This window comes from Eulemur rufifrons, chromosome 19 (genome assembly GCF_041146395.1).
Source record: "Eulemur rufifrons isolate Redbay chromosome 19, OSU_ERuf_1, whole genome shotgun sequence".
In the NCBI taxonomy this organism is placed as follows: Eukaryota; Metazoa; Chordata; class Mammalia; order Primates; family Lemuridae; genus Eulemur; species Eulemur rufifrons.
The window spans coordinates 61,558,275-61,583,303 of record NC_091001.1 but is presented as its reverse complement, the minus strand read 5'-3'; the positions used below and the strand labels follow the sequence as shown (position 1 = coordinate 61,583,303).

At 40.8% G+C, this 25,029-nt stretch overlaps 1 protein-coding gene across 1 annotated transcript in view; it reads left to right on the top strand.

Moving 5' to 3' along the window:
- The window catches only part of ANTXR1 (ANTXR cell adhesion molecule 1), a 220,168-nt gene that overhangs the window by 57,761 nt on the left and 137,378 nt on the right, over positions 1-25,029 (top strand). Inside the window, exons 5-9 of the mRNA XM_069494028.1 lie at positions 238-271; positions 1,499-1,578; positions 4,148-4,216; positions 5,671-5,751; positions 18,873-18,933. Of these exons, the coding sequence (XP_069350129.1) occupies positions 238-271; positions 1,499-1,578; positions 4,148-4,216; positions 5,671-5,751; positions 18,873-18,933 (325 nt within the window). The remainder of the gene's footprint in view (positions 1-237; positions 272-1,498; positions 1,579-4,147; positions 4,217-5,670; positions 5,752-18,872; positions 18,934-25,029) is intronic.

Sequence of the window (25,029 nt, the reverse complement as noted above, 5' to 3'; positions counted from 1 at the left end):
CCACCCCTGGTTGCTCTTAGGCTACAAACTGTACAACATGACTGTATATTATTTAAATGTGAGAGTAACTTTACATGGATAGCATTCCTTGGTACTTGAGTGAAACCTGGGTGAATTACACAAAGAATCAAGACTGAGCCCTGAATGCATATCCAATACCAGAGCCACTGCCCACTGTGGTATTTGGAGTGGCAAGCAGTGGTTATACGTCTAATGGCTCGTTCATGTGTTTTTCAGGCCAGTGAGCAGATTTATTATGAAAACAGTCAAGGTAAGATTATAGCATGAGTTACCATTATGAATTATTTAGCTTTTTTCTGTGTTTGTTTCTGAAAAAGTGCCTCAATAATTCCATGTTTCAAAAGACACATATGCTATTTTCACACTTCAACACAAAGAAGACATGTGTAGAACAATGGCACATACCAGGTCAATTTCTACTGTCCCACTGGTGCCAAGAAAAGTTACATAAAAGTAATTAAGTTCCCATTATGGCCATAATCTATAATTCCCATGAACAGTTTTACATGCTGAATTCATTAAATTAAGAAATACTTGGATAGGTTAGTAAAGTTGTGGATTTTCATGTCAAATTTAATTTTCTTGTCCTTTGCTGAACCCCAACTTCCTCATTACTGTGATTGGATATGATATTAAGATCAAAACACCATTTGGTCTAAACTTTTCTTCACTTAAATGAATTAAATGCATAAAATATACTTACTAGAGTGCCTAGCACATAGACATAATAATGATTATTATTATTGTAGCTATTATTACTATGGTGTCTTTCATGGATTGCATTTACTTATGTCTGGAAAATCTTTGAAAAGAGATTCAATAGTACAATGGGGATTTTCTTCCCAGGCCTGTAGAGGTGTCCACTTCCTGTTTCATTCTAAACTGCAACAAATAGAAGAGTCCCAATATCAACACCAAATCTTGCTGATATAAATCAACCGTGAGCATTGTTACTAGCAGCCTAAAAAAATCACTGAAAGAATTCTAGTAGGTTTTGCCAGCTGCTATATTCTTCCAGTCAACTCGTAAATCATGATAACTATTACTTTTTGCCAAACCGTCTTCAAGGATTGGTGCATGTGGTCAACTACAGCAGATGACAAAGACCACTAAACGGCCCAAGGGAGAGTTTGCTCGCAGGCCTGGATGACAGTCACATGGACTGCTAATTGAAAATAATCACACTTGATTCACTGGAGCTACTCCCAGCTATTGGTTCAGTGACCATTTCACCAGATTTGGCCATGTTTTGAGATAAAGCTGAGAAACCCGGAAGCAAAACCTATTCCCCTTAGAGTCTGTCTCCATGGAAGATTCTTCTTCATGCTGGAGTATCTTCCAGTCCCAAAAGAAAAATTGGTGGTTTTCACAATATTGACTTTGGGTGGTTGAGCTTATAAGAGATTAAATCCTGGAGCTGAGAGGTTTTCCCGAATGGGGCAGGAGGGACTGAGCTGGTCTGTGTTGTGTTAAACAGGATACAGGACAGCCAGCGTCATCATTGCTTTGACCGATGGGGAACTCCATGAAGATCTCTTTTTCTACTCAGAGAGGGAGGTAAGTGATGGCCTGGCCTGTGTTTACACGCACACATGGAAACAGGGCTTCTACCTTTCGAAATGGGCCGTACTCTCTCTATGCAGGCAAAGTGATAGGTGTTCTTTGTAAAACTCCTGAATAAAAGAGTGTTTCATATGTGAAAATAGTAATAATTCATTTTTAAAATGAATTTTCATGTCTTACATATGTAGATGTTTTCACCTTTCAAAATTTTTGCATATTACTCTGTTTTGAGGGATAGAACATATCTGCCATGCCTTTACTGAAGGCATTGTATTGCTGTAGCAGCTTTGAGATACTGTATATCACTTTTAAACAACAAACAGTGGTACTGTTTTTCCTCCATTTTTCCCTAATATTTTCTACTAAAACAGGAGGAGGGGAAATTCTTACTTGAAATTTGCAAGAGCCAATATTGTTAGAATGGATGGATCACTGAGATTCTCACTCTAAAAACCAAAGTTGAACAGCAATTGGTAGCAAAAGTTAATTATAATCTCTCCATTAGTATTTTTTTCCCCTTTCTTTGTGTTCTCAAACATTATTCCTCAAGGCAAGTAAGAAAATTCTCTAAATGAAGATTTCAGTTTTTATAAAGTGACTTAGAAAAGAGATTTACTCAAGAATTGAAAAGTAATGTTTATACTTTGGAAATCCTTTCCTTTCAAGTTTTGGATTTGAGCTATATGTATAATTGGCCTAAAATTGTATGTATAATTGGTACAAAAGGAAATAAGTTAACCATAGATGAGTACCAAAGCCTCTTTAGTGACAAAGGCTCATTCAGGCCAAGGTAGAAAGAAACAACAGGGACAGAGACAGGCAGTGAGGGTGGGAGGTGCCTGCTCCAGGAGAGCAGTTAAGAGTAGCATTGCACTTACCCCAAGCTCTTGACTACTGTTTAATTTAAATTCAATTCCTTGAGGGAATGTGAAGTATGTGTTCATTTATTCATTCAATATTAACCAAGAGCTTGGCATATGCTGGGCAAATTTCCAAACACTAGAGACCCAGAAGTGAGTGAAACACAGTGACCATGAAATAATGGTCAGATTTTTGAAGCTTCTGCTGGCAAAGAGCGTAGGGAAATTATGTAGGTAAACACAGTAATCCCCTTCTCCTCCCACTAGTGCTAAGGGTGACTCACAGTGGGAAACACACAAGTTAATATGGCGGATACTCCCTGAGCATTTGGAACACGATACATTTCTGCATTCTAAAGTGGAAACTAACTGTGTGATGGGAATGCAAAATGGCTTATTTGGGCACTAAATAACAGTCAAATAAAGTAAAAACCCTAATAAGGAAAGAACTGAAAATAAAATAAATGATGGGTGTCAGGGGCTTAAAATAGGGGTAAGCAGAAAGGAATTTTAGGTATGGCACATACAAACTTGGAAAAATATTCCGAGTGCTGATGCCAATAGCAGAAGGCCTTCTGAAAAAGAAAGATAAAGCTCAAGATACGAAGAAATTGAGTCTTTACATTCTTGATAATTCTATATTAAGGCCAACCAGAGGTGAAGAGTTGCAGAGTTGTTGCAGATAAGCGTGGGGCTAGACTGTAGCATAAAAGTTTGCTTTATGCTGAAAGCAGTGGAGAATATTTCTATTATAACATGAAGAAAAAAACCATGTTTCTGTCCTTGTTAAAATTCAATGTTAGACACAGGTGGGTTTGAATATTAACAGAGGGGGCAAAGAAACACAATTCAAAGTGTTATGCATATACTGAGCACTTACTATATGTTTACTATCAATTATTTAGTAAGCAACTTGTGTATGGGCCAAGGATTTCCAATTTTTATTTTCTGTTCTGAAATACGGGAGAATCTAGAAACCAAATATCAGAGCCTTTAATAAATTAAATATTAAAATTGAGCCCAAACCTGCATGTTATTATGTTGCTCTCTCAATGCTTAATTGTGGAGAAGGTCGTGGGCTTACCTATTCAAACATGGACCGCAATTCCCATACCGTTAACCCAGTTTCTTCTGTAGGAATGAAAAGGGCCTTATTCACAAAGGGTGCTGACATTTACGAGTATCTGCATTGTTCTAGGCCTTGGGTGAGGAGTTGTGTATTGTTTTCTCATTTAATCCTCAGTACACTATACAAAGCAAAGCCAGGCCTCAAACCCAGGTATATCGGGTTCCAAAGGCTACATTCTTTCATAACACTATGCTGCCATTACAAGCAAATAAAAACATGTCAATAAAAATCCATCAGAAGAATAGGAAAGGTAATCATTTCCCCAGAATATTTGACTTATCTTAGCCTGCGGTTTCACTGTCCTCCCTTTAGCTGTCAAAGCCCCTTCATCAAGACTGTACGTCAGTTAGTCTTTTTCAACTCTTCCCCCTTGAAGTAATCACTCCCCTCAAGTCCACCATTAAAATGTGGTGTCCACTAAAGTATGAGTTTCTTGGGAACAAGGATTGCCTTCTGCAGTGTGATACGTGGCACATGGTAGCTGCTCATTAAATATCTGATTATTGAAGTTAATCTAAGAGGAGTTCGTTTGTCACTGCTTCTCTTTCTGATTTCCTTTCTTTCCTTGTCCCAGGCTAATAGATCCCGAGACCTTGGTGCAATCGTTTACTGTGTTGGTGTGAAAGATTTCAATGAAACGCAGGTATGATCATGGATTTCCTCTGATTTGGAGCATACTGAGCTTGTGAGTGATGGAGAGCATGTGCAGCCAGTGCAGAGGGTGCATCAGCAGGATAAATACCCCTCAGATAAGTTATTTTTCTAGAAATGCTAACCGGGAAGGAATTGCTGGATGTGTAGAGGATGAGAAGTTATTTGCTGATGCACTTGGGGTCTTCAACACAGATCATCAAGGCAGCGTCTTTCTTGATTGACTTTCTCAGTAAACATTAAATTGCCAAAATGTCAAAAGAGATCTGAATTAACTTGGAAAACTTTTTATTTTGTTTAAAACTTTAATTTGATAAGTATGATTTTTTTATTCAAATTTTCCTTTTCACCCATTCAAAATGCTGTACATTTTCAAAATAAGAACATGGCAATAACTGGACAAGTGGGCAAAAAAGTGTGTACAAGTACACATAAGCAAGTTGTAAAAACTTGAAGAACCTAAATAAGTGTTCCTCAATGTAGTTCACAATTTCATTTTGTTTTAGTGGCATAGGAAAATGCTCATGATATATTGTTAAGGGAATAAAATAGGATTACAAAGCAGTGAGAAGAGAGCATATGCCCACTTTTAAAATAAATATATGTATATTTGTGTAGAAAAGCTATGAAGAACCATATCTATCAAATTGTTAATAAAGATAGATAGATAGATGGATGAATTATGAGTCACTTTTGTTTTCTTTTTATTTTAACTCTCTTGGATTTTCCTAAGTTTTTGCAATGAGTAAGCAGTACTTTTGCAGTCAGCAGAAACAATAAAAGATATATTTTTTTAAACCATACATGCTGGCTCTCACTCTGACTGTGACGATCACAGAACTACACAGAGATCTGGGAGTAGAAAAGCCCAGAGAGCAGCTTCTCTTGCCCTCAGTCCTCTGCTCCTTAACACAGAGGCAGCAAGACCCATCACAAGGGCCCTTTCCTTAATGAGCAGTTTGGGTGAAAGGTTTGGGTTCCACTCATTGGCCTCACCAAAGCTTGAATTTATTTTTAAAGTTGCTCTGAAAGGAAACTTGAGTCTGTTTGATTAGAATAAAGTTACCAACAGGAATTTGGGTGAATGGAAGAAAAATAAGCCAACGGCCTATCCCTAGATTCATAAATATATCAACTCAGGCCAAATGTTCATGAGGCTGGGCAGTCTTACCTCTCCTCCCAAGGAGAAAAGTATTAAAACAAACGTAAAAGGTGAAACTGACCCTCTGAGCCTGCTCCAAAGAGGCCCTGGTAAACTCATTATTACGGAAGGCTTTTTGGGAAGGTCTCTGAGCCCAGCAAGAGCCTCATGTTCCTTTGGGTTCTGAAAGTAGGCAGAGTCCCCCGGCCCCAGTGGCTTTCCTAAATTCTCCATCTCTAAGCCTGACATGTCTCCGTGTGTGTGTGTGTGTGTGTGTGTGTGTGTGTGTGTTTGCTGTGTTTCAGCTGGCCCGGATTGCGGACAGTAAGGATCACGTGTTTCCTGTGAATGACGGCTTTCAGGCTCTGCAAGGCATCATCCACTCAGTGAGTAGAGCCCTTCCTCTGTGACTGGACATCCAGGCACCTTCTGCCCCCAGTCTGCTATTAATACTCCAATCCATCTCTCCAAGGCTGGTGTTTTTCTACTTGAGAGAATATTCCTTCATATATCTTAGTGTCCACCGTGTCCCACCTCTCCCTTCTGCCTTTCATATATGTCTTTTCTCATTCTCCTGTGCCACTTCTACCCTACAATGGAAAATTAAAAATTGAGGGGGACCCTGCTCCGGCAGTGAGCTGAACTTCGTGGCTCTCTCTGTTCTCCTACTGGGCAGACCGTGTTCAGTCGCAGGCTGCCTCCAGAGCATTTGCAGGCTGGACTTACATCACTTGGCCGTGGAGGCACTGTAGACCAGGCTGCCCACTGAAATCATCTGCAGAGCTTTAGAAAACACCGTCCAGGCCTGTGGTTGGGATGCAGCCTGGGTCTCAGGAATTTTTTAAATCTCCCCAGGTGAGTCTAACGTGGAGCCAAGGTTGAGAACCACTGCTTTAGATGCATAATCCCAAATTATGGGTTGCAGTCTTCTCTAGGGCTTGTCACCAGCCCTCCTTTACACACACACACACACACACACACACACACACACACGTGGCTTTCTATAGTGCCTTTCTTCAATGGTCAACTGGACGCTGGCTTCTCGGCCTCTCTTCTCTGCCTTCCACACACAGGCCAGACCCTTGGTCCTGTTGGAATATTGGATGCTGCTGGTCTTTAAAGCCTCAGGTGGCAAGCCAGTGTGCATACAGCACCTGTGATGTCCAGAGGTGTTGTGGCTCTCACCTTTAGGTTTTGTGACCAGGCAGGCATCCCACAGTCTTCACAGGAAGCTCACCAAGCTCCAGACTTGGGGTTCTGGGTGCAAATTCAGAGCTTAGAGGATCACTGCCCTCTTAAGTTGTCAAGGGATCTTGATCCAGGGGTTACCAGCTGGGGGACTCAGGATCTGCCGGCTTCCCCAGACCAACCTAGGAGACCTCCAGCATGGCTGTGCCTCCATGCCGCCTCTCCCTCCAAGGATTGCTAGGAGCTCCAACAGGGTGGAAAGCAGAGTGAGAAGTAAGAACCTTGGAGCTGATCAGCCCAGAGTTTAAATGCTGGCCCATGCACTTACCACTTACAGATCCTTGGACCCTTCTTTCCTTGTTTGGAAAAAGGTTCTGATGATAAGACTTACATCATAGGCTTATTTGAGGATTACAAGGATTACCGGTAAAAATACAGTATTTTTCCAGGCACATGATAGGTACTTGAGACATGTGAATAATTTTCTCTTCTGCTTTCCTTCCCTGTCATATGATGGGGATTAATATCATCTTCCCCTCAATCCTCTAAGTTTTCGTGAATATGCATAAAAATCACCTGGGAATCATGTTTGCAATACATAACCCCAAGAGATTCTATTTCAGTCAGTCTGGGATGAATTGAAAGAACCTGCCTATTTCAAATCTGCATTTTTTAAAATAAATGTCCCAGGTATACTTTTAGAACATTGATATATGTGATCTCAAGTTTTCAAAATTGTAAAACATAATCGCACCTCAGTTTGGGAATTCCTATCTTAAATATGTACAGATGACAGTTATCTTATTCAAGATGTGTATGTTTGCAAAGAATAAAAACCCACTCGCTTTCTTTAGCCAGAAAGTAGAAATTACTGATAGGATAGAAAAATATCAGATCCAATTATGGGTCCACAGATGAAGGACCCTTGCTCTGAATTATTTCTAGGGTCACTGGGGCATATTTGACAATGTAAGCAACAAGAACTACAATAACTATATAAGACAACAATGCAAGAAATGACAAACATGATTAGCAGCAGGGTTTGGGGCTGATCATGAATGCTTTGGAGGCTCAGGGGTGGATTTTCATGGGCAGGAGCTTTCTTGAGAAGGCAGGGCAGATCTGAATCCTGGCAAGACCAGGGGAGGGCGGTGGGTAGCACCAAAGGAAAGATGACATGTCCTCATCCCAGAGGCTGGAGAAGAGCAAAGCATGTTCAGGGGACAATAACAGTAATACCTATCTATCTCGCAGGAGACAGTTTGGGTAAAGGAGCAATGGAAAATAAGCCTGGATATTGGATTGGAACCAGATTGATGAGAGCCTTAAAGGGGTTTTGACTCCAGCCTATGGCAGTGGGTGGAGTCAAAACCCACTAAAATCACTGAAACAAGTGATATTTAAGAAGATCATCTGATGGCAGTGTCAGTGTACATAGGAGGGAGACTGGGGACACCAAGAGGCAGTGGCCCCATCAGGAGGCAGTCATCCTGCTTTGACATGGATGGATTCCCAACAGGGACAACTCTTCATCTGTTCAAAAGTTCTTATGAGTCATGTGCCTAACATCATCCAAGAGCTGGTTCCTACACAAATAATTAGAATCTTTCTATCTGCATAAATCAGTGTTGTCCTTGAATATTTCAGCCTTAGCAACTCACTCAAGCTCAACATGGGCCCAGATGCTTCTAAAATCCCCCCAACCCCCAAATGAAAATAACTCCAAAGATGTTAAAGAAATTTTAGCAAAACAGTCTCCCAAAAAGGATAAAAAGAAAATAATTTGAGACTTAAGTCTGCAAACTTTTAGCTGAATGATAACATTCTTGTGAGCTTTTATCTGGGAGTTATGCTCATGGTTTTGATCCTTCCAATACTTGAAACCCATGTTTATGGCAGTTGTTAATTCGTTTGCTTGGACAGAGAAACACGGGCAAGCACGGCAGGCTCATCTTTCTCAAATCAGACAGAAATAATTATGGCCTAAACGTTAGCTAACTATTTTTAAGAATTAGATTCATTTCCCCTTTTGGATACTGAAAAGAAAGCTTTCAATTTTCCCCCCATTTGGAGCATCTATTCCAGCCTGTTCCCATGAATGTTGTTTTGGGACTGGTTATTTTCTCATAAAATAGGACTGGGCTTAATTATCCAAAATAAGATTGCAGAGCAGCTTCTAAGAAGCTCAAATGGTTCACAAAATTTCCTGCCCGTAGTGCCCGTATCTGTAAACCTCAAATCAAGAGGCAGGAGCTAGTATTTATTCATTCATCAAACACTCATTGAAAACCTTTTACGGCAGGCTCTGACCATTAAGTAACAACTAAAGCAGGTAGAGGTCCTGTCCTAGTAGAGCTTACAACCTAGAGGGAGAGATACATAAAAACAAGTAAACAAATAAATATATGTGATTAAAATTGTGATGAATGATATAAAGGAAATAACATGATCCTGAGATTAAAAGAGTTGACAAAGAACCCAGGTTCTTTCGAAGAGCTGAACTGAGGGATGAAGTGGAGCCATCCACTGGAAGAATGTGGATAGAATGTTCTTGGCAGAGCATGACCCTAAGAGGGAGCATAGGAGAACGGAAGAGCAGTGCTTCCATTTACTCCAAGGACAATGGTATTTACTCCAAGGACAAAGAGGAGCTATAGCCAGATACAGAGTCTGTCAACAGAGCAGTCAGGCTTGAAATCAAGACTTGGGAAACCTAGCCATCGTGGAACTCTTTCCTTATCCTCTATGGGCGATGAATAAATACTCAGAATGAATAGTATTAAGACCTGTGAAGAAGACATACCACTGTGACTTGAGCATCTATCCACCAGCTCCCCCGCTAGGCACTTCACCGCCACTCTCTGAAGAAGGATTTATTATCCCCGTTTTACAGGTGAGGAAAGTGAGGTGCAGGAAGGTTGGATCAACTGCCCCAAGTCTGCCCTCTCATCATGGTGGAGTGGGGAATTTGAACCCAGGTCTGACTCCAGAGATCTTGCCCTTTCCATGATCGCTGGCCGTGAATGTCTGAGGAAATGGAAAATCACTGGATTACCAAGGCCTGATTACCCAGGGCTTAGATTCACCAAGAACCCAGATTCTCTGCTTCCTCAATCCAATGCTTGTGTTTTGGTCTTTTCACTATTCCTCAATCCTTTCTCCTTCAGGAAGAAGTACTTATGTGTCCAATTTGTATAACATATTATTTTTCAAAGTGCTATCACTTGTTTTCCATTTTAGTTTCTCAACTGTGGGAGATCGGGAAAAGGCAGAAGGAAATTAACAACTATAGAGAACTTATTTGGGGACCAAACATTGCCCCTTTATCCCACTTAATATTCTTCCATTTAAAAATCATAACAATACTGGGAAGTAAATATTCTTACCCCCATTTTACAGATGAGGAAACTGAGTCTCAGATAACCTGTCCAAGAGCACACAGCTCTAAGGAGGAAAGCAGGATTGGAACCCAGTTCCATGACTTCAGAGCCCATGCTTTCTCCTGCCCTTCTATCCTTAGGAAGGTAAAAATAATAAAAGCTACCATTTAGTGAGTTCTTACCGTGTGCCAGGCACTGTGGAAATCATTTTATGTAATCATCTCATCAAATCCTCACAAGCACCATTTGATATAGATATTATTGCCCCTTCTTTGAAGCAGATACAATAAGGTCAGAGAGATTTGCTAACTTGTCCAAGACCACACTGCATAGTGAGTAGTGATCCAGAATAGACCCAGGTCTGTCTGGAATGCCCACGATGTGAATGCTCCACTGAATAATGTGAGCAGGCCAGGAAGCAGCTCTGTTTTAGAGAGGAAGACACTGAAGACCAAAAATGTGAAGTGGCTTGACACAGTTCATGTGGTTACAGCAGAGGCAAGACCAGAATCCATGTGTCCTGATCCAAATGCACGGTGGGGCGGGATGGGGGTCGAGGGTGGCGCTTTGCCTTTTACTACTGGGTGGAGAGCACCTCCGAAAAGCTCAGTTACTGCTGAATGGATGAAGTTCCATCATCATGAGAAGCTGGCAGCTTGACACAGGCTCAAAGGAACATTTTCCCTTTCATACTTGCGCAGTACTCCACCTCTAAGGACCATCATGGTTTTCCTACTCAATTTTGCAGAAGATAGTGATAAAATTTTAAGAAAAACTCTGGGTGGTTAGAAGATTGTAGCCCTTTAAGCCAGTAAAACTGTAAAGGAGGAAATCAATTCCTTCGCCTTCTTCTATTGTGGCTTCTTCAGGGAATTTCCACTGACCACATCTGGTGAATTTAGCACCAGCCCTCGAGTGACACTATGAAGCAAAGGTCCTGCAAGGCTCCTGGGTCTTTGTTTGCCTTTTCAAAAGTGCCTCAGGCAGTGAAACAGGAACCTACATGTACGCTAGGTTCAGATAACACTGAAATGGGTCAGCAGCTTTGAATCCCGATACTTGGTCCGGTTACCGCTATGCCAACTCCTCCTCCAGCTGTCCCCACTTGGTGTGCAATTGAGGGCAGTGCCTGGAACCAGCAACACTGTCTAGGAGGAGAGCCCATAGTTGCTGGCACCAACCCATCTCCATGTGGGAGCATTTCCTTGAAATAAATACTGAAGCCTACATTAGCCTTCCTAGTAATGAGAAGGTGAGTCAGCACATAGAGTTTTCTGCATGTTGGATCAACAATAAACAAGTATTGAGCAAACACAACTATGTTTACAAAGATTTCTCGCAAGCTTTGCCATGGACATCCTTGTTATCAGGGAAACTGTAAGAGCAATGAAACTGAGGAATAAATCTATTCCATGGTATACATAAATTTATTTTATTTATGAAAACCAGATCCTGTGCTGATTTCTCTCTTCCACTCATGGGAAGATGGAAGAACTGTAACACTGTAATCTAGCCCAGGCCACGGCAAAGCTATGACAAAAGGCAAAGTCTGTCTTCCAGGTTTCCCTTCTACCAACTCTTCCAAGACCCCACCAGGAACTGCTAAGGGTTTCCCTCCGATCCAAATCTGTCTCATTCTCGCAGTCCTGGAAAGGGCCTGACTTTATTGAACTAATCCTCTCATTCCAAGGCTAGCAGATGAGAAGGCACATTTCAGCTGCAGCAGCTCTTGTCTTAAATCAGGCTTAAGTGGCATTGGAGGGAACCCCAATGCCCATCCCTCCTTTGCCCATCTGAACCCCGTCTCCAGGCCTGTCTCAACCTCAAGGCACCGCTCAGTCTCCTTGTCTCCAAGGAGCCTGCCTTGCTCTCTCCACTATGAACGCTCCCTGTTCTAGTGGCACCAGTCATTGGAACCATTTACTTGGCACTTGGATCTGTTCCATGCCCCATGCCATTCCTCCTGGTCAGATGCTGAGTTACGCAATCAGAGACTGTCCCACATGTCACATTTCCCATGATGTCCAGCACTGTGCTTTGCATATTTATTAATTATGAAGCAGCCCAGAGGACTGTACAGCATTCATGACCCATGGGAGACCTACACTACACAAGTGGGCAGTTTTGTGGCTCTGTTTCTTATAAAGTCCTCTCAGTCCTTCTCTCACCCTCGTTTCCAAGATCGCATCTATAAAGGATGGCATTTGGGGCTCCATTCACATTAGCAGGCCTAGATACAAAACATAAATAGAATCAATTGTAATTTCTGTCGTGAGCAGAAAGTCTTTTTTAAAAAATCATTCGCCTCAGCAGTCCTTAATTAGACTCAGACTTTGCAGCCATTCAGGCCAGGCATTATTTCTGTTCAGCTTATTAAAAAGCCCAAATGGAATAAAATCTTGAAAAGGCTACAAAGATTGCAGAGGGGTGTGTGCAGTTAATCCTCAGATCATTCCTGTTCCTCCTGCAGCTCCTCCTCCTGTATCCAGGAATGTGGTGAGACCCGTTGTAAAAGCAACAGCAGAATTTTGGAACAAAATCGGCTCCCGAGGAGGGCCTCTCACTTCACCAATGTGCAGGAGGTCAGCAAGCTCATCTTACTAAATAACCACGTTTGGAGTTCACAGCTCTCTGAGCTTGTCTTCTGAAAACATGAGAGAAAAGTGGTTTAGTGGGAGAAAATGACTTTCCTCCCTTTCAGGACCTTGTTTGTCCTACACTCCTTCAAACCAGATTCTCACTGAGTGTGAAACTAACAGAGAGGAGAGTAGCATCTGTTTAAGCGATCTGGGTGCCCTCCTTCAGACAAAAACTGTGGCACGATTTTAGGATAAGCTCTATTATTTAAAAATTCAGAAAGCCCTTAAAATGTACTTTTTGCAAGTAAGAATATTTATTTGGTATAATGTATTAATATTAGTATACATAAAATCATAGTTGGACCCCAGAAAGTTGTGGGTATAATATTCGATTTTTATTTTAGAGTCAGATTCTATAGCATCGACATGGATTTAGGATGATGTCCGTTGTTAACAATAGGCGTGCCTATTGGTTTAAAAGGTGGAGTGGAATTTAGTTAGAAAAGGTGACTTTTTTAACATTTCATTAATAAATTATAGATTAAATTGTCTCAAAAAATTCATGGGGCCAACACTGACAGTCCTGAAGGCGTGGATGAGCCGGTTGTATGTCCCAAGCTGCCTGGCTGCTTCCAAAAGCATTGGTTCCCAGGCTTATTATCCAACATGCCTTCTGCCATCAGCTGTTATAATGTGTGTGGCCCTTCAGTGGGGGCCTGAGCCCCATGCACCAAACACAGACCTCCATGTATTTCCCAAGTAGAGGGGTCTTTTACAAAGCTGCCCAACTCAGATCTTAGACAGGGGGAAATGATACACCTATGATATTATTGTTTAAAAAGATTAGCCATTTAAAAACTGGAGGTGTTGAAATAGCCCTCTTGGGAAAGCAGTTGCCAACGATGATGGGAAGACTTATGAGGAAGACTCTACAAGATGCAGAATATGGACTTGTATTCAAAAGACTGTGAGATTATACTTCTAGGGAAAAAGGGAAACCTAGTATATAATATGCTATGATGCCAGTTTATGAAGCCATGTGGGAAGTGTGCCATTTATTCATTTATTTATCCAATATTTATTTAATTCCTACTATGTTCCAGGTTAGACATTGTGGATATAGTAATGGGTAAAAACAAATCCAGTCCTTGCCCTTAGAGAGTTTATAATCTAAAGACAAAGACCAATCAATAAAATATATATATATATATATATACACTGTAATATAAACTAGGATAAGTTCTATGAAGGATTATACAATAGTTTATACTAAAATGTGGGTGGATATAGAGATATTTCATTTGTCAAATCACCAGCACTTAGGTGGCAGAAGTCATATGGGTTTTAGAGAGTGACAGAGAGAGTGAGGTGAAGGAAAACTGCTAGGGTTTTGTCTTAGAGAACTGGACAGGTATAATTGGCCAAATAGATAGTTAACCACTCTTGGGCCAGCCTACTTCAAGCCCCAGAATGTGCCCTTCACCACAAATAAGACACCAACAAAAGACTTTCCAAAAGATATGTGGAAGCAAAAGGCCTCTATGCCATGAGTGGATAAAAGAGGCTGGTCCTATTAACACACACACAAAAAATCTCCAATAGGAAATGGCCAAATAAAGATTGGCTGTTTGTTATTGTTTTTTTTTTTGTTTGTTTTTTTTTTAAGAAAAAAAAATTAGGTGTGCCTAAGGTAAGGGAGGGGTTCCTCATAATGCTATGCAAATATTCACAATTTTTTAAAGACTCTGGAGAAATCTCTGCACGAACTGAAAACTTTATGACAAAAGATGTTAGATTTTTAGAATCCAAAAAAGTAAATTCATATACAACCGGGACTGGTCCACAACAGATTTCACTTTAAATATGTTAAACAACTCTTGTCACTTGGCAGAGTTCTTATACATCTGCTGCTTCTCCTACTTCCCCAGTAATCTAGGGAGGTGCAGAAAAGTAACCCTACTAGTAACAACATGTTGCATTTATTTAGTTCTTTATGGATCTCAAACATGCTTTCTCATCTGTTTTCTCTTTGAAATCTGTCCAAAAATTGGCAGGAAAATAGTATTAACCTTGGTTCAGTTTCTTTCAGCAAATATGATGAAGCTTGAGTTGGGGGTGCGGGGGACGGAAGCACACGTGAACTACCCCCATGCCGAAGAGCAGTAGCTGTAGCAATGACAAATGTGATAGTAACAGCCACTGCTGCTGAATGTGTCAGACATCATCCTGATTGCTTTACTGCTGAGGTCATTTCTTGGTGCCTCATTTTCATGAAGTGCACATGCTGGCTGGTGGCCCAAGGAGTGTCAGCTAACTATGGATCAATCACATCTGTTCACATATAGTTCTGTCCATGAGACAAAAACCTGGTCAGTTTTCCTTGATCTCACTCTCTGCGTCACTCTCCAATCCGGTATGAATTTTATCACCTTAGTCAAACTGATTTTACAAGCTAAGAATCTCCGCGTTCATGTTCAGCCCTTTGACGTCAGGGTTTTTCTTACCCCATTTTACAGAAGAGCAAACTGAAATTCAGAGGTTTGATAACTTGCCCAAGTCCACATGGCCAGTAAGGGATGGGGCTTGGATCTGAACATAAATCCAAGTCCAGATCTATTTTATCTCTGTCTTCAGAGCCCAAGTTCTTGATGATAATAGCTGCCATTAGTTGAGTGCTTATCAGGCTCCTGGCACTGTGCTGTGGGCTCTGCCTGCATGATCTCATTTAATCTTCCCAATACAACTTTATGCTAGTACTTTAGGTTGAGTAGGTACTATTGTTATCCTACTTTTATAGATGAGAAAATAGAGGCTCAGAGAGGTTATGGAACTTGCCCAAGGATACTGCTCATGAGTGAGGTGACCCAAGCAATTTAATTCCAGATTTCAAGCTATTGCTCAGTATGTTAAAATGCTTCCCAAAATTGGGATTCAGAAAAGTTAAAGATTTGTCAAGGAACGTAGGTCAGGTAAGACAGGAGCAGGGCTAAGACCTAGGTCCTCACATGGGATTACAGTTGAGGCATGCAGTAATCTTAGCCCTTTTTCCTGTACAGGGCAGTTATACCCTCAGCTCAAAGGTGCTCACCTCTGACATCACCCCAACCCTGTGTGAGTCCCTTCCACTGCATCTAGGGCCCTTCAGCGAATCCCCAATGCTGTGTCTACACCTTCTGCTTGGCTACCACTGTCTAGGGTGAGGAGGGAGCCTCTACCTCCGCCTACACACAGCCTCCAGTCCCTAAGCTGATCTGCTGTCTGCTGCAGTTCAGACAAACTGATTACTGTACAGTCTGGGCTGCTAATAACCAAGAGAACCCCCAAAATTCACCCAGTGCCATTGTGACTTCCTACCTTTTGAAACCAGACATTTCAAACTAATAGGAACCACAGTCCCAGACAAATCCTGCCCATCCCCCCACTGATAAATTTTACTCTATTGGCTGTAATGCATTTTTCTTCCAGATGTTTTAAGTTAAGATTGGGAAAGCTGTGTTTTTACTGGATTGAATCACAGCACTTGGCTGACATTTTTTGGCCCTTCATGCACTCCTTAGATTTATCAGCTAATTGCAGACACTTTGAGAGAATAATGCAGCGTGTGTTTATTATGACAAACTTTGTTAGTGTGTCTTTGTGGTCAGAGATTCACGGGTGTTTCCTTTATCAATCCCTGGTTAGGTATTAGAATTGGTTCAAAAAATTTGATTCAAACTCAGGAACTTACATGGGTGAAAATTTCATGTATATGTTTGGGGAATGGGAACAGGATGGGTCCAGTAGCTCTTTTTTTTATTCTTGGACTGTTTTTAAATCTTTAGCTGTAGATGATAAAATGATTTATTAGGAGATGTTAAATGCCTGAGGAATTGTATTTAAAACATCAAAAAATAGCTTTGTGGTGTTCTAGTGCCACTGTTTAATAAGGTTCTCCCTCTGGGTTAGTTCTGTTTCTTCCAATGTGGCCTATTTGGAGACTTGTGCCTGTGGACAAGTGGAAGAGGATGGCTACCTCCTTCAATCACAGCAACCACTGAAGTGCCCCATCAGGCAGGAAGAGCACAGCGGCAGTAAATTGGGGACCAAGGGCGGGGAGGTTGGAGGGAATGACAGACAATCAATCATCACAGTTCAGGTGGGCAGTCTGGGATGAGTCCTTCGCTATGCACCAGGATCCCAGCAAGCCCCAGTCCTACGTGCATAAGAGACCAAAGAGTCTAGATCAACCACAGGGAAAGAGAAGCTGGAGAAGCCAGCAGGGAAACACGGATGCCCAGGATATATCCTTGGGCTCCCTGATCCCAAGTCAGACTGACAGCGAAAGGAAAGCAGATCAGTGTTGACACTGGGTGCCCGAAACAAGGTGTGTGAGGACCACAGACTAACAGATGGGCCAGGGACGTGGGAGTCGGGAACCTTCCCTTCCTGCCGCAGTCAAGATAGGTTCAGGGACTAGCGAGGAAGTGAGGCTGCATCTATGTTTGGGGGAGTGCAGGGGCTGAGTAAGCCAGGGGCCGAGAAAGTAAAGCAAAAGCTGAAGGAACAAGTTACTTCCAACCATGGGATCAGGAGGAAGCTGAAAACAAATAGAAGAATCAAAGTACAAAAATGCCATGAAATTGTATAGAGTGAAGGTAAAATCTGAATTTTAGAATTGTCAAAAGAAGAAATGCTACTTTTTATGACTTTCAGGTGTATAGAGTTACCTAAAATATGTGGTTGTAACAGAACCTATTTCAATAAATAAATTGCAATGTTTTGGCATCTGTATATCAGATAAAGATCTTCTTAAACATGTTTGTTCATTTCCTTTCACAATGCTTCTCTATAAGGATGCCCAGATTTCTCTCTGGAATGGGTAAATATTATCTTTTCTGAGAAACTGGTTTGTTTTTATTCCACAGATTGAAAAGTTCATAAATACTGTCTGTCATTTCCACTGGCTACTAGAAAGCTTGGAACTAAGTCCACTCCTAACAAGGAAATAAGCTCCTCACAGCATTTTTTCCTGTGCTGGTCTCACTCCTTGCATCATCTTCCCCTTATTTTCTCTTTAATCTGTCCCTCCTATTTTAATTTATTGTATCTTTTATTTGATTGTATCTTATGGTGTATGTATTACTTCAGCTGGAACAAAGAAGCACATATAAATAAATATATCAATGCAAATAAATGGGGCGTTTCCCAACACTAAAAGATATTTTGTTCTCTTACAAACTTTAGGTTGTATAATTACATCATCAGTTGCTTTAACAAATGCCCCTTTCATGAATAAAGAAGTGGTTTCCTTTAGCCCTCTGAACCATCTCAAATTTTAGATTAAGTAAGGCCCAAGTAAAGATACCGTATTTGGTTGTAAATTAACTCAGTGTCCTATATTTGTTTAAAATGCCTGGTTCACATTCTAGAACCAATATTCAACACGATACAGGATTCGTAAATGGCGGAGAGAAGCTTAAACGCTCCCAGTCAGAAGCCCGCGCTGGCCAGAAGCCGTCGTTATGAACTCCCTGTGCTTCGTGGGGTTGCCCCAGACTGCACAAAACCTAAAAGACTCATTGGTGGAGAAGAGCACGTTGCCACCTAGTAAGGCTGCAGGGGTCCTCCTGAAGAGTGCGGCTCCAACACGAGGACCTCAAAGCCCTCTTCCACGTATCTTTCCAGACTTGTCTAACAGAAAAGGAGCAATCCGACTATGCAGCTCCTGCGGAGAGCTGACTGTCTCCCTTCCATCTCCCACTTTCTCTAGTATCACTCTTTTATTTTACTTTTCAAGCTCCCTTTGTTCCAGTTAAAGAGTTCTATGCATTTCTGGTTTCTCACCTTTGCTCATGCCTTTCCATCCGGATGCCGCCTTGCCCTAGCACACCCCCTTCACTTGAGCCCTCCCCTCAGCTCCCACCTCTTCCACGAGGCCCTTCCCAGTGTACCTGCCCCCGGTGATCTCCCAGTGAACTCGGGAGACCCTACTGTCTGCCCCTTTACCCTTGAACCTACCACGTATGACCAGCCATTGTCACTTATCATTTCAAGTTTAAATCCTATTTCCATAACTCTGTGTTAAACCTCTATGAAACTAGCACTGGCATATCCTAGGCTCAATAAATATCTGCCAACAGAACAAATGAATGAATAATTCCATGGCTTTTAGGACACCCAGCAGCATCTATTAATAGCACAATCTGGCGCATTAAATGTTTGGCATTGATGACAGTAATAAAGATGTTACCCTCCCTCTCACCTCCCCAATGCAATCTAATGTCCTTGAACCTTCCTGTCTCTATCCCAATGGCAAAACCCTAGTTCTCACTTTGAATGAAATAAGTTATACATTGACTTTTTTATTTCCTCTCCTCCTAGATTTTGAAGAAGTCCTGCATTGAAATTCTAGCAGCTGAACCATCCACCATATGTGCAGGAGGTAAGTTGAAATTAAATGCTAATTGCTTTCATGCAATTGATAATATTTTGAGTTCAAATCACACATTTATTTCCTTTGTGGAGGGGTAGGGGAGAGGAGCAGGAAGAGAGAGGGTGGAAAGAAGAGTAGAATGGCTAACTAAATTTGTTTCTGGAAAAAAAGAAAAGAAAGAAGCACATGTCACTTGTTTAAAAGTTTGAAATAGTCTGTCCAAATTCTCTTCTTTCCTGGGACCTAATTACAAGGGAAGTGTAGAAATACTGGATTCCCACATCAATACTGAGTCACCACCGACACCGTGCGTCTGGGTAGAAATGGAGTCACCTTTCTTCCTCGTGACAGACCTGCAGATGTAGGATGATCATAGTGATCACAGGCCACCCCTAAAATGTTCAGATACTGAAGCATTTAGGTGGTGTGGCCTTTCTGCACAATTTACACACTGATCTTAATTGTTTAATCTACCAGTCCTCACACAATGCTGGTGGACAGCTCCCAGTAGAGAGCTGTTATATAATGATTTTGTTATTAATATAGGAAATCTCTACTTTATACAAAGCATCAGCCTTCTTTGCGTCACAATATTTTCTCCAACTGATCAACACTGGGATCTTGCTCTTATTTTGTATTGTCACCGACTGCCTAAAACTTCAAACATGCTGGCTCTTCTCGTATAATTGCTAACAGGTTTGCCATCACTCTTCTTTCATTCATTTAAAAAGCGTTGTTGAGCACCTACTGCATGCCAGGCACTATGTGAGGTGCTGGAGATGCAGAAAAAGTCTCTGCATGAGTCCCTGAACTCCAGAAACTTGCATCTTTCACTATTGAGAGTTCACTGTTAATATCACCTTTGTAGCCTCCCAAAATACCAAGTGCCAGTTATTAATTTACCAACAGAAAATGTGCCATCCAATCCTGATAAGATAGTAAGCATTGAAGGAAGAACTTTCAGGCCTTTTCAGACACTATATATTTCAATGTTTATGGCATATTTTATTGGTATAAATGAGAGAATTCCTTGAGGATTTTATCCCAGTTTCTTGGCTATATTTTAGAACAGCTGAAAGACTTTCCTGGAGTTAGATGCACTGAATAATCTGTGCCAACATCAAAACATTAAGTACATATGTAAATATACGAAGTTGTTAGCAATACTTGGTGACTGACTATTCAGAAATACGTGTTAATTCCCAAAGAAAGACAATGAAAAAAGATTACCTACTGACCTTTAAATAAATTACTACCTGGCAACACAGATGACAGTGGTAAATGTGGTTGCCACACTAGATCCAGAAGAATCTCTGTAAGAAAAAGAATGCAAAATTGTACTTTTGCAAGTTTGACAAAAACATGTAACCACATGACCACAATGCCAGGACCTTGTAAGGGGCCTGCGTCAATTAGGAGCATCAATTAGGCTTCATTAGCTTCAAGGTAAATCCACCTCTGCGCTTTCTGCACTTCAGGTACAGTAAATGAGTGGAATATCTAGATTCATTAAATCTTGTGTGGTGTTTATAAGTATAATACATTTTTAATACCTCCCTAATTTTAAAATAGTTAGAAAATAAGGGAGTTCCTTAATTGTGCAATTATCCTATTCATGAAGAAAACCCAGACTTTCAGTTTAGCAATCCTCTGTGCATGTTGCAACCTTGTAATGAATCAGAAAGTCTAAATAGAATGAACACAATTACCGTTAATTCACTAGCATAATCAATTCCCCTCTGTAGGCTTCTTGAGGACAGAAAAGGAACCTTATTTCTCTCCACTCCCTATTGCCTAGATTCTCTGCTAGAATCTGGCACTTAATAGGTGATCAATAAATGTTGACTGAATGTCTTTATACATGTATTCCTCCAAAAAACAATGTCACTGATTTTGTCCTATCTGACCCTTGTTAACTCCTTTCACGTGACCATAACAAGTTAAAATCATACCTTTGAACTATCTAATTAAAATGAAGCAAACTTAGAAATTAATAGTCAAAGATGGAACAAAGCAAAAATAAAAATATAAATCTCAACCACTTAGACTATAGCAAAGTGCCTTCCTAAATAATTCCAGACTGAAAAAGTAAACCAAAGTCTCCCTTACATACCATTAAAGTGTTCAAGACAATTGAAACACCACATATGTAAACTAAATGAATATGGCCCAGAAATACCAGGGTCCCCAAGATCCGATCCTATCATAGATTTTAAAATGTTTCTTATTAAATGAAAAGGAAGAATAAAGAATTAAGTAAAAGATATTTTTTAAAAGATAAGGAAAATACAAAAAAAGAAGACAAAAATGCATTAATAAATTTAAACAAATTAAAGGAATTCAATTGATAAACTATTCCAAGGGCTGCTTCTTTGGTAGAGTTAGACAAATCTGATAAATCCAATCTAAGGGATCTTTTTTATATATTCTTAAATTCTCTGACTTATGTGCAATATTACATATTTTATAAAGAAATATTTTTCTGTGTCAGAACAAACTGTCCAATTCTTTTTTGTTTATTTCTTATACAGAAAAAAATTAACATAAGATGCAATGATGGAAGCTAGCCTAGGTTTTGAAAAAGGCAAACTGCCACGTCTTTTGAATTAGAGTCATGAGAGTTATAACATGCTGATCACAGAATAACATTACTAAGAAGAACATGAAACTTCCAGAATGTAGACTTAAATCAAAAATTCTTCCATGGATTTCCTGGAAGGTCTATTGTTGACAATTCTCTGGATTAAGCCTGGCTTTCATGAAGCGTGGGACCCCATTTCATCATCCACACTACAAATACCTGTCAGACAGAGCTAGGCATAGCCCCTCTGTGATTTTCATTGGGCTACTTCAAGGATCCAGGGATTTTTCAGGGGTGTATGTGAAAGTGCTTTAAAGCATATAAACGGCTTTAAAAAACAAGATGCGGCCGGGCGCGGTGGCTCACGCCTGTAATCCTAGCACTCTGGGAGGCCGAGGCGGGTGGATCGCTTGAGGTCAGGAGTTCGAGACCAGCCTGAGCAATGAGCGAGACCTCGTCTCTACTAAAAATAGAAAGAAATTATCTGGCCAACTAAAATATATATAGAAAAAAAAAATTAGCCGGGCATGGTGGCGCATGCCTGTAGTCCCAGCTACTCGGGAGGCTGAGGCAGTAGGATTGCTTAAGCCCAGGCGTTTGAGGTTGCTGTGAGCTAGGCTGACGCCACGGCACTCACTCTAGCCTGGGCAACAAAGCGACACTCTGTCTCAAAAAAAAAAAAAAAAAAAAAAAAAAACCAAGATGCATTATTGTCATTAGCATCATTTTAATCAGTATTAAAAGACAATATTAGACTCACAATGCTGATACCATCATATCTAGATGAGAAAAACATGCCTGTATGTTTCTCCACTGAAAGAAAATTGAGGAGGACATTGATCAGTTCAGAGTATCTACAAGATGATCAATTAACTCAATATGATTGAGGGAGACAGTAATCAGGAGATAACTGATTGTTCACATTTCTAAAGTATAATGGTGGGACCAAGCCCTAGACAGATCTGTGAAGAAGGTAGAACTTACTTTTGTCAAAAACTTTTCCTCTCAGCCCCCTCCCCTCACTCTCTGTGAACTCCTTCCCTTCCTTGGCCCCCAGAACAGCCCCTGCTATGGAGCCCCACCCAGGCCTGTCCTGCCCAAGATACTCTGTGCATGATTGCGTTCCCCTAAGACAGTGATCTCAGCTGGCTTTCACCACCAACTCAACACCAGCGATGGTTCTGACAGCAAACAGCTCTGAGCAGAGGCAGCGAGATAATGCACTGGGTGGACAACAAAACTAAAACCCGGCACAGGCCTTTGCATTGCTGGGCTGCACATAACAAGGTGAAATTTAATGGAACTAATATAAAGCGTTCAACTTGGGTGCAAATAGCCAGTTTCACATACAATCAGGTCTAAGGACACCTGACAGTTCATGCAGCACAAGCAGGGGGAAGGGGGAGGACAATCATAGCTATCTTGGCAGCCAATGAGAATGCCTCCAACAAAAAAATGGTGATGCAATCTTAGGGTGCATCAATAGCCATCCAATATCTAAGACAAGAGAGCTAATAGTCCTACTATTCCATGTCAGACCATGGTTTCCTGTCCCATATTTTCAGAATGACATTGACAAAAGCACGTCCATAGGAGAAAAACTGATGGATCTGGGAACTATAGTAATAATTCATTCACAGATTCTTTCTTTCTTTTTCTTCCTTCCTTGCTTGCTTTTTTCCCCCTTCCTTCCCTTTTTCTTTCTTCTTTCATACCTTCCTTCTTTCTTTTCATCAATTCTTAGTGTCTTCTATGTACCAAGCAATGTGAAAATATATGAATACAAAAATGCATAGGGCTTGCTCCCAACCCCTCATGAAACTCACAGCCTGCTCTGGGAGATAGCCATATGTTCAAATAAATTACAAAACCATGCAGTAAGCACTATAGCAGAGGTCTTCCCAAAGTGCAGGGAGAACACTAATGAGATTCTTGTGGAATGAGGAAAGACTGAAGTAACCACAGAGATTGGGACAAAGAATTGGGATATTCACAAGAGCATCTGCAGAAAGTTGGAAGATTCTCATGCAGAAAGGAATTAGAAGGCTTATTATGTATAGCTTCAAGAGACCACCATGGAGAGGTTAGGAAGGAATTCAGGGAGGGAAATTTTGGCTTAACACACGCAACTTTTATAACTAAAACTTTCCAGCAATGGAGTGTCTGATCGGAGCTCTCCGCCCATAGAATTATGTGAGCAGCGGCACAATGGCCGTCTGTAACTAGATGCTATCTGGAGAAAACCTCCTTTGAGTCTTCTTACAACTTTAGGTTTATAAAGACTTAATTCAATTTCAACTAAGGTATTAATGACTGATTTTTTTTTTAATAACTGAAGAAACAAATACTGCTGGAACTATTTTGCATTTTAACAGGAAGTCTTGATGGAAAAAGGGAGTGGAGAGAGTATCTAATCTGCTGTGATCAAAAAGAAGTCCGTCAGTGTCATGGGTGAAACTATCTCGGGAGAGGGAGCCTTCCCAGAACTCCTCCACTCTCAGACGTTATAAACTGCAGCCTACAGGGCATATCTGATCTGCACATATGTTCTTAAATTTATTGCTAACATTTAAAAATATGATTTTACCTAAAAATTCAGATATTCACTTTGTCTTGAAAAATCATCTCTGACAGTATTGGACCTGTATTTATTTATACAAGCTAATGATTATTGGTGACTCAATAACTTCCTTTAAAAGAAACATGTACTCTTTCCAGTTCATCATACTCCTCACCACTCTTGTTTGTCATCTCAATACCCAGGCTAAGCATATGATTGCCATTTAGCATTGTGCTTATGTCACCATATTTACAGTCCCTGTTCTAAAATGCGTAGGAAGTCACCTGCTGTGTGAAGAGGCTTTATGGCAGGTTTGACATAACCTGCATTTAAGTAACTGCTTTCCTTCCAATAGAGGCTCTTTTGAAAGGTACCTAACAAAATGTTTGCAGATGAGCCTCTATGTAACTAGGAAAATTGACCCATCATTAATTTGGCACTGCCTAATTTAGCTCCTCTCTGGGAAATACACCCTGTGCCTGAGCACAGTCTTCCTCTGGTCCCACTCAGTTGACTTCAGACTTGCTAAATTCACAATGTGCTATGTAAGCAAGTACTCCAGGAAGGAGCTAATTGGAATCAACTGTGCAACTTGCAAACTACTCTACATTTTAAGTTCTTGTCCTCCAGAACCAGAAGTAAGTTATAATTAGCTCCTCGCATTGTTACTGCAGAAGCAGTTTATTATTCCTATTGTGTTTCCTACTGTTTCTGATAAAACTGGGTGAGTTAGCACACAAGGAAGGTAGTTTTAGGCTTCATGGTCACCACTTGGAAATTAGATGCTTAAAACTGACACATTCAAGCAGCATCAAATAGTGATTTCATTTCTCTCTTTTCGTTGTTTTTCAAAGCACGCATGCCTGGCCATTGGACACTTCTGAAAGGATTGTCTCATTCTCTGCTTGATCTTTCCTTTCATTTAAAGATATTTCTGTATGGAGAAAGTACTCTGCAAACACTG